This window comes from Lygodium microphyllum, chromosome 22 (assembly GCF_053477565.2).
Source record: "Lygodium microphyllum isolate KBCC chromosome 22, Lygodium_microphyllum_v1.1.10, whole genome shotgun sequence".
NCBI lineage: Eukaryota > Viridiplantae > Streptophyta > Polypodiopsida > Schizaeales > Lygodiaceae > Lygodium > Lygodium microphyllum.
In genome coordinates, this window is record NC_141156.1 from 111,604,151 (window position 1) to 111,614,482 (window position 10,332).

The window sequence follows — 10,332 nt, forward strand, 5'->3', positions numbered from 1 at the left end:
GTGGTGCTTGGATGTAGCGGAAGAACAAAGGATGCGTGAAGTGTCAGATAAGTGGGTGGCATTGAAAGGCTTGACCAAGTGTGATATGTGCCATCAAAGTGTGTCAAATGGTGACCCTAGGTCTTTGATACTCAAAGAAGGTGTTTGATCACTGTGTGCATGTGACAAAAAGGTGGAGGATGGCCCACCAGTCATGACATGTGAGCAAATTGTATGGCCACTTGAGTGAGTGGAGAGGCTTGATACATTTGGATTGGATGTCCTTGCATGTAGGTTGCCATTGATGCTTGGTGAAGAGTGAAACCCCCACAATGAGTGCATTGCCACCACTTGACCGAGGGATAGATTTTATAACTGATGGGATACATGCCTATTGGTATAATATCGGTGAATTTTGGAAGAGATGAATATGTGGATGCAATGGAAGGACATGGAATTTGTGTAAATTTGTGGGAGTTGAATTTGTGAATGTTGGTTTTGATTAAGTGATGATGAAGTACTGAACACAAAATCATTAGAATGAGCATTGAGCATGTGACATAGAGGTAGTGTTAGTAGTCACTAATGTAGCTTGACTGCCAAAGTGGGCATCTTGAGTGTTTGAACCTCTTGTTGAAGTGCATTTCGGTTTTGAGTTAGACACTTAAAATGTGGCTGATTGGTATTTTGGGCTGCTTAAAGTGTTACTTGATTGGTTATTATTGTTGTGTTATTCCTAGCTCATTTGTTTGCGGTCTTGTCCTAGAGCCTGTATGTACTCCATTTCGCCAATTTTTTTGTATCTAATCACATCTACTTGGAGAGAGATTGGAGCTATTGTTGGTCATCACACATGCCATTCATGTGTGTGGTTTGTATGATATTATCTCATGTATTGTGTTATAGATTCCATTTTCCATTCATGCATCATTCGAGTTCTTGTGTTCTCTTTTTCACTTTTGATGCTTTTAAGTGTTTAGGAGCATTCTTTCACTTTTGTTGCTTATTCTCATTACAAGATCTATGACTTGGTGAGGCTAGGCTAGTCTTTATCCTATTCTTCAATATAACGTTTTCTTTGTGAGAAATTATGTTTCACATTTGCTTCTATCTATCTCTTGGCGCTTTCCATCCCCATCCCCTTTGAAGGTGGGAAGACTTGGGCTAGGATGAGGAATGTTCAATGAGTTGACTCTCTAGTGCTTAAATGAGCAAGTGCAAGAGAGTAGGATTTATTGCCGTAACTTGAAAAGAGTTGTCTCCCAAGTTCTCTCACTTCAACGAAGTGACGTTCTTAACCAAGAAGGTCCAAGATTATTGAACATTTCTAGATTGTTAGAGGCAAGGACATGTTTGAGACGTGGGTGTTGGAAAAGAAAGACGACTCGCTATCAGATTCCAAAGTAAACATGTCTTTTAAAGAAAGAGCTAATAAGTGCATAGGTGTTTATCTCACCCATGTAAAGGTGGATCAAAGATTGTATGGATTAATTGTTTGATATCGAAAGAAAATAGGGCTTGCCATCAACCTTACAACTTATAGAGAGGTGAGAGGCATGTAGGAAGGTTGTGCAAAAGGGTGACTGTAGTGATTAACATGATGATAATAGAGCAATGGGAACTACAGCAAAATGGGAGTGAAAACTTGTAGCTTTTTGATGTGTAGAGAAACTGAAGAGTGGGATGACATTGCCTCTAGTGCAACGAAGTTGGTCATTGGATTTATGAGTTCTGTCAGTGGAGGGGAAAGGGGATGAAAGCAAGGTTTGTTGTTGACACTTTTACATGCTCAAGAATGAGATCTAAGGTCATTGTTCGAAGTTGCTAAAATTTGATAGCAACAACATGGTCCCTTGATCAAGCTGTCTTCCGTGCGAAAATACCATCGCGACAGGTGGGGGAAATATGGATTGTTGATAACAATGTTTTTAGGGTCCTTTTGAGGTATCTGTTGTGTAGTAGTTTTTTTACTCAAAAAGCAGTCTTTTGTTCTTGTATTGCTTGTAGCTGAATATTGAGCATTTTCTTTTTAAGCATTAGAAAGTGTGTTGAATCTAACCAATTATGGAGGAGAGAGAAACGAGAGTGAGAGTAGATAGTGTGAGTTGAAAGTGATAGATTGTACTTTTTGGATTGAAAGTGAGAGTGAAAGCACAACCTTAGGTCTAAGGTAGACCAAACCCTTAACTTAACTCAAGTTCTCTAAGTTTAGAAGTGGTGTCACAACTTATTAACATGGTCGTATTCACATTACAAATCAATTGACTAAAGCATTGTGCAGTGCCCATAGAATTGGTAAATTCTCACACCCTTGTTGTCGCGGGAAGGGGGAATAAAGTGTATTGCCACAAATCTATTGGGGATCCATTAGTCAAGACAGGAGAAGTATGATCAGAATGATGCCAAGAATTTTCTTTATATTATGAATGAGCCTTCACAATGTCAATGAATCCTTAGATTCAAGTAAAAGAACAAAATATGTGAGAAATATTCTTGATTGCAAAGAAACCTTGAAGTAGAACACCCTGTGAATTCAAGAAATCGAGATATCCTCCTTGGGCAAGAGGCACCTCGAATCCATCTTCAAGCCTTACATGCTCATTGACTTATGATGATGCTTTTGTTTTCAATCACCTAGCTTCTCTTTCAACCATGCTTCTATTTATATAACTCTATCCTTTGTTTACAAACTCAAAATGCTTTCCAAACACAAAAGCTTGCTTTTGCCTTCCTTGCCTTTGCTTTTTGCTTTTCCTATTTTCATTTTTCTTCAAGCTTTGAGTTTGGTTGCAACTCATTTCAGCCATAACTTTGTTATATGAACTTCGAATATGGTTGTCAAGGTACTCAAAACAATTGAAATGACCTTGATCTATAAGTCAATGCGGGGTAGAATTGTGAAAATCCTCTCAAAATATTCGAAAACGGTAGTTTTCATAAAATGCATTGTCTTTTGATATTTTTGGTCTTAGATGACTTGTAGTATTCAAAATATATCCTTGCATGTATTTGGATCCATTCAAAGATCTCATTTAGTTATTAGAACTTAGTATTGGACATTTAGAATATTTTGGTGGACTAATTCTACTCCTTCAAAATCTTATAAAGATTGTTTAAGTATCCTATAAGCATATCTTCTAAATTCTTATATGGATATCTTTTCCTTGCTTTTTGTTTACCGAGCTTGTAGTCTCACGGCATCTATCCCCTCTAAGTTTGCACATCCTTCATATGGGCCACACAATGTAGTCCACTTGGATCGAAAGGCTACATATGTGTTTCCCAAATTATCATGCACATAATCATTCTACCATTGGGATTAAAAAATCCAAACACATGTCATCCTCACAATCATGTAGCTAATCCAACCACCTCTACGCGGATCATAAGGCATCAAGAGCTTAGATATCCGAATTAGCATGTATCTTTTTGCACAGCTCATCAAACCTTTGGAGCACCCCAACCCCTATAAATCCTCTTGGATCATATGGCATCAAAAGATCAAGTCCAAGTAACATGTATCCACGTGTATTCTCCTCTATGGAATCCATAGGCTTTCTCGGATCAAATGATAGAGGTAACCCATCGAACATTTCATACCCTAGAAATCTCTTTGGATGATAAGATACTCGGAAGGTTTCTAGCATCACTTTGGTAATCCACTCAAATTCTTGTAACTCATATAATCCTTCAGTGCATGCTTCCCCTCAGTTCAACATCCGAATTTGTAACACAAGGAAAGTAATGTCACCCCCTCTAGCTTTGCAATCCACATTGAAACCCATAGCGTATAACTGCGTGCTTGATTTGGAGAAAACACCTTCAAAAGTCTTTGGCACAAGTATAAGTGGAGACGTCTACTCAATATCTTCTTTGCACTCTTCTTTGTTGTTTGCATCCTCTTCTTTTTCATGCTTCAAGAAATAGAGAGAATGCAATAAAAAAATACTTGTAAAAAGGATGATTCCAGGTCTTCCATGAATATGTACATGAGTAGACTTTAGTTGTGATAGGCTTTAATAATAGAGATGCGAGTAGTTGATTTCAATAGGGGATTGTAAATGGTGAATAGTGGGTGTAAAATAAAAAATGAGGTTTGTGACATTTATATGTTGGGGACCACACATGCCTTACTGTAATCTTTGCTTGTATTGATATAGCATTGGATCAGACTCAAGTATCCTATAAACCCTTTGCTAGCATATCATATGCAGCCATAAACTTTGTAGCAATAAGGAGGAATCATAGACTGCGGAGCCATCAACTGCACGTGTCTTCGTTGTCTCTTTACCAGCTTTGAAACTACTTGTAGATTAGCCCAATCAGCTTTTAGCTCATTCTCCATGGAATTATCTTCTAAAAACTTCTCTAGCCTTGATTGTAGTGGAGGATCTACAGTCTATAGAAAAAGTAAAACCTTTTCGGGAAGTAGAAGCAATTGCTCAGTGGCTGGTCATATATTTGTTTAAAATCCCGTTGCAACTTTGTAACTGAAAGTCTTTTACCACGCTTCATATGCTTCATAGCCACTCAAGAATGATCATTTTGTTACCCATGTTAAACCATGATTTTTGTACAAAGTCCAGATGTGATTTCGCAGCTCATAAGTTACAATTTTGCTGAGATATTGTGGTATCTCGTTGATTGCCACACTCGCAAACTCAAGCTTCTCTTGATAAACATGCAGAAACCTAAAGATGCTCTTGCTATCAAATCGCTTTGTCTTTGTAATAATAGGCTGTGGAACTATTCCTTGTTTACAAACTCAAAATCTTGCTTTCCAAACACAAAAGCTTGCTTTTACCTTCCTTGCCTTTGCCTTTTACTTTCTCAGTTTTTGTTTATTTGTCGGCCTTGAGTTTGGTTGCAACTAGTTTCAGCCGTAAGTTTGTCATATTAACTTTGAATATGGTCGTTTAGGCACTCACAACGATTGGAAGCTTCCTTGCAGGGGCTGACCTCAAAGATGTAAACAAACACTTCTGTGAAGTAGGGTGCATTGGGCAGCAGACAGAACAGCAGGAGCAGTGCTGGGCTGGCCAACTGCCAGCGAACAGGGCTGGGGGCAGCGGTGCTGCTGGCTGCGGGCAGTGTGCAGGACAGGAGGCAGCGCTGTTTGGGCAGAGATGCTGGCAGCTGGAGGAAGCTGTGTGGATAGACAGCAGCAGAGGCAGACCTGGCAGCACTTCCTCCTTCACAAATGAAGACGGTGGTGGGAGGAGCACTCGGCTCTGATACCAAATGTTGGAGTTGACCAGCTGAGGAGAGAGAAACGAGAGTGAGAGTAGACAGTGTGAGCTGAAAGCGATAGATTGTACTTGCTGAGTTGAAAGTGATAGAGTGAAAGTACAACCTTAGGTCTAAGGTAGACCAAACCCCTAACTTAACTCAATTTCACTAACTCTAGAAGTGGTGACACAACTTATTAACCTGGTTGTGTTCACACTACAAACCAATTAACTAAAACATTGGGCACTGCCCATAGAATTGGTAAATTCTAACAGTAGTGTTGCAAATAGTGCACGTGTGCATAGTTTGTCATCTCGTCTGCTATTTAAAGGTTACTTTTATCAAAACCATTTGTTGTTACATCATACACAACTTTATTCTTATAGTGACAAAATTTTGCTTGTATGTATGACAGTGACAAACACATTGATTACATGTTATAGTACTTCTTTTGAGCTAAGACTCTTATGCGCTCCATCTGACATAGATCATGGATTTTTTGGAATGTCTGCATCATGATGCCAGACCTGTCATTGCTTTGCATCAGGAAGTGGTCGGTTCATTTGAGTATTATGCTGTTAGGACATTGGGTTTACTATATGTCATTACTCTGTTAGTCCTTGGAGCCTTGGTTTTGGTGTTTTAATTGTGTGTGGACTTTCTTAATAGTAAGAGAATAGTTCTATATCACATTAAGTTTCAGTGTGGGTGGGTGCTTTACCTAATGCATGGTATAGTCTGTCTGTGAGAGTCAATTAAGTAGCCTATGGTAATCTGACAGGTGCCAAGGTTGTTATATTTCATGGTGACCTTCCCTACACATCCAAAGAGATTGTAAGGAAGATTGAAGCGCTTGATGAGAATAATGTTATTGGCTATGGCGGTTTTGGAACAGTCTATAAGCTTGCAATGGATGATGGCAGTGCATTTGCTGTGAAGAGGCTTGACAAGTGCAGCTTAAATTTTGACCGACTGTTTGAGAGAGAGTTGGAGGTTCTTGGAAGCATCAAGCACCGCAACCTTGTAAATTTGAGAGGCTACTGTAATTCCCCATCTGCAAAGCTATTGATTTATGACTACTTGCAGAATGGTAGTCTGGAAGAAATTTTACATGGTAACAATCTTATTTTTAATTTATTACAGCTTTCATTTTCAAATTGCAGTGCCATGCTTTCAAAGTTCAGCATTTTCTCATTGTTTTGGCCAACTTGCAGATCAAGATCCACATGAATCCTTGTTAAATTGGGGGGCTCGATTAAAGGTTGCACTGGGAGCCGCTCGAGGACTAGCATATTTACATCATGATTGCTCTCCCCGAATTATACATCGGGATGTCAAGTCGAGCAACATTCTTATAGGAGAAAACCTTGAGCCTCATGTATCAGACTTTGGGCTTGCCAAATTAGTGGAAGACAACATTTCCCATGTGACAAGCACCATTGCTGGAACCTTTGGCTATTTGGCTCCAGGTATTACTTCTTGAATTTAGCATGGTTGGTATGGTTAAGTAGTTTCACGTATAATCTATGAATGGGAGTTTTGAAACCCGAAGTACACGTCTCTGATTAATAGTCATTGACTTCACTTTTAGAGTATCTTCAAAGCGGGAGAGCCACGGAGAAAACAGATGTTTACAGCTATGGGATTGTTTTACTTGAACTTATTAGTGGAAAACGACCCAGTGATCCGTCTTTTGTTGGGAAGGGACTGAACATTGTTGGATGGGTATGGATCTCAGATGTCCGTTGACTAATTATCATATATAGGATGTATAGTTTCTGCGGCAATGCAAATTAAGCTAGGCAAATTAATCTGTCACTTGGTTTGTGGAATGCTTGCAGGCTCTTGCACTTAAGAAGGACAAAAATTTCAGAGAAGTCCTTGATCCAAGATGTGATGATGCATCAACTGATAGCTTGGAGTCCTTGCTACATATTGCTATCTTGTGTTTGAGTCCTGTGCCAGATGCGAGGCCAACTATGCATGAAGTTGTGAAAATGCTGGAAGCTGAGATAATGTCACCTTGTCCCAGTGATTTTTATGATTCCGGCTCAGACTAATACCAGGTCAGCTGATGAATTCCAAGCACTTTTATTGCATAAAGGGCGCCTGTCACTTATTCATTATTCTTTGAGTAGAAATAAGGTCTCAGTTAGCACTCAAGAGGGTATGCTAGTACTCGAGGTTCGAGGGCATGTTCTGTATGAGTCAACTTTCCTTGGTTGTATATGTATATGTACATACAAGACTGTAACATAAGCCGTCAGCGGTTCACAGCAATTTATTTAATAAGACCTTTTTTGAGTGCTTGTCTTGTAAAAGACTAGCAATTTTAACAAGAGCGAGAAGAATCCTCACACATTTTCCTAATGTTGTACTCTTCTCCATTGATGTGAACAAAAATGAGAGAACTAACCCTAGTTTCACTTCCCTTGGTGTCCCTGACCAGTTGATTTTGCAATCAAGCTTATCTGAGGTATTAAATCAAGAAGTGGGTTAAGTTTCTTGGCTTACGTGCACTTAGAATACACGTGTCAAGACATTATTTTTAAACATGTTTGCCAAGTGTAATTGTAAAGTACTAGGTCTTCTACATTCTTCTCAAAGAAGTGATGATGTAGGGTCACACACAGCTTTCTTCCATATGTTTCTCATTTGCATTCTATTTGATACTCTGTGGACTGCATTAGAATGGTACCCTTCCCTTTTTGGTCTTAGCATGGAAGTGGGTGTGGTACACATGGGTGAAGTGGTGGGTAGTATTAGTGATGGCTTAAGAGAATTTTAAACCTTGTAGTATTAGTGAAGTGGGTGTGGTACACATGGGTGAAGTGGTGGGTAGTATTAGTGATGGCTTAAGAGAATTTTAAACCTTGTAGTATTAGTGAAGTGGGTGTGGTACACATGGGTGAAGTGGTGGGTAGTATTAGTGATGGCTTAAGAGAATTTTAAACCTTGTAGACAGTCTGAAGAGATTTATTGCAGCATAGGGATGATACTGTTTTGGGGACAGTTTGTGAAGAGATTTATCAATTTTTACAGCATAGGGATGATAATGTTTTAAGGCATCTTTCTGGAGGCTGCTCTCTGTTCCACCATCAATCTAGAACATTATTTGATCATGTAATTAGTCTGATAAGTAGAGCTAGAAAGACGAGTTGGTGCATTATTTTTCTGCCTGCTTAAGTAGAAATAGCCTTTTTGAAAGATGGCTCATAATAGTAAATATTTGTTGCTAGGATGTATGCATATGATGACCAATTTAAAAGTTGTAAAGGATTCTGGCAGAACTTGTGTGATTTGAGTAATGGAGCCTTCATGTTGGACACATCTTGTCATGTTCTGTGAAGATTGTGAAGAGGAACATGGAGTTTTTAATCTGATGGGAAGTAAAGTTGAGCTAATGTTAAATTATGACTTGCCTTGGTCACTTGTGGTGGTCAAGAATCATACACTAAACCATGGACAGGTTGACATGCCCTAGGGGATGTTTTCTTACAGCCGTTTCGACAAAATCTCCCCTAGGGCGTACAAAAGTGGATGTTTGGGCAAAGTTAAAGGAAACACAGTAAGATATATACATCATCCGAAGGATAATTCTAGCAGCTAGTGGTGTTGTCTGATGCTGTTTCAAAAACCAGTAAAGTCTTGATCATAGTTTTTGACCCCTCAAAGCATGGGTAAGGCATGCCACATATGATGATGCTTTACAATTGCCTGGTATTCACACACCCATAGCAGGTCTGTGGTTCTCACACAACCACAATTGATTGGTTTTCACACACCCAAAATAGGTCTATGGCGCTTTGATATGCCCTTTGAGGAAATGTGCATGCAGGGAACACGCCAGCCCACTGGCAGGAGTTTGGAAATGACATCCTTCCATGGCTGTATTCCCTTGCTGGAAAGCACGACTTAGGCTGTATTCCCTTGTTTTCGTTTGCCTTACATCTCCTTCGTAGAAAATTGAAGAGAGTGAATTCTTCCACTAATATCACTCAAGATCTAGGACAACTAGATTGGTCGAGTTGAACCACTCTCAACAATGAAATATGCCTTGGGTCGATGCAAGTTGTGGCTATGTATACACATATCTCGAGATGTATAGATGTTGGATAGCCTATCCATGCTAAAGCCAGGTAACTCTAAAGAAGCTGGCACCTAGGAACACCAACATGAAGTATCACTTCCAGTTGCAAGCTATTGCAAGGACTCTAGGTTAGTCTTGCATGTGTATGTTTAGGTAGCTTTCACAATTTGTGTATGAATGATATGAATATTGTAAAAGTCTTTATCATAATTGGAGGAGTGCTAAACTTAGCTTAAATAATCTTGTGTGGGACCAAAGCATTACATGTCATCATCCTAGGAATCATGGCCTTTCCATTGATTTTCGATGACTAGATATATGGCTCATTTTACTATGGTGATCAAGGCTATGTCCTTATATTTGTACTTGATATAATAGTGTGGATCAATTAATCATAATTTAGTGCAATACTTGGAACTACAGATGTGAGCACATCCTTTTCAAACCTACAATGCTATATATTCTCAAATCAATATATTCTCTACTGCCTCTTGGATAGAGAAAGTGAGCATTGTGAATAAGACACCAAAATGTGTATAGTAATTCATATTCTTTCGTCTCGATTCTAATATCTTGACCCATTGTGATGTGTCACGTGGTATTAAACACCATAAATTTGGTTTCGCCAAGGTTGACTAAAGGCCCACAATCATGTGCATATGAGTATTGTAATTGTCAACATAATGGCATTTGCATATAGTAAGAGGGTAATCCAGATGCTTGCTAGTTGAGTTGCTTTGTCGCATATGAGATACAGTTTTCTTTATCAATATATAATCTAAAAAGTACTTCGATGAAAGAGGGCATCCTTACTTTTTATCTGATGGAGTAAATAGGGGGTCAAAGATCCTTATGTAATGTATGTACCTAAATGAACATCCATGGCATGTATTGTAGTAGTACATCAAGACGTAATCAAGACTATGGTCACCCGGAATTCATTAGAATAATCGGACATTTGAAACCTTGAACTACTGGAGTCAATCTCATAGGGGAAGCTCCACCTCAACCCCACAAGGATTGACTTGTAAAAT

The 10,332-nt window shown here is 39.0% G+C and overlaps 1 protein-coding gene across 1 annotated transcript in view; it reads left to right on the top strand.

Annotated features, from left to right (window-relative positions):
* The window catches only part of LOC148017514 (LRR receptor-like serine/threonine-protein kinase FEI 1), a 40,699-nt gene extending 33,044 nt beyond the window's left edge, over positions 1-7,655 (top strand). The window contains exons 11-14 of the mRNA XM_087663528.1: positions 5,990-6,322; positions 6,423-6,677; positions 6,800-6,933; positions 7,050-7,655. Of these exons, the coding sequence (XP_087519654.1) occupies positions 5,990-6,322; positions 6,423-6,677; positions 6,800-6,933; positions 7,050-7,268 (941 nt within the window). The 3' untranslated portion in view covers positions 7,269-7,655. The remainder of the gene's footprint in view (positions 1-5,989; positions 6,323-6,422; positions 6,678-6,799; positions 6,934-7,049) is intronic.
* The last annotated feature ends 2,677 nt before the right edge of the window (positions 7,656-10,332 follow it).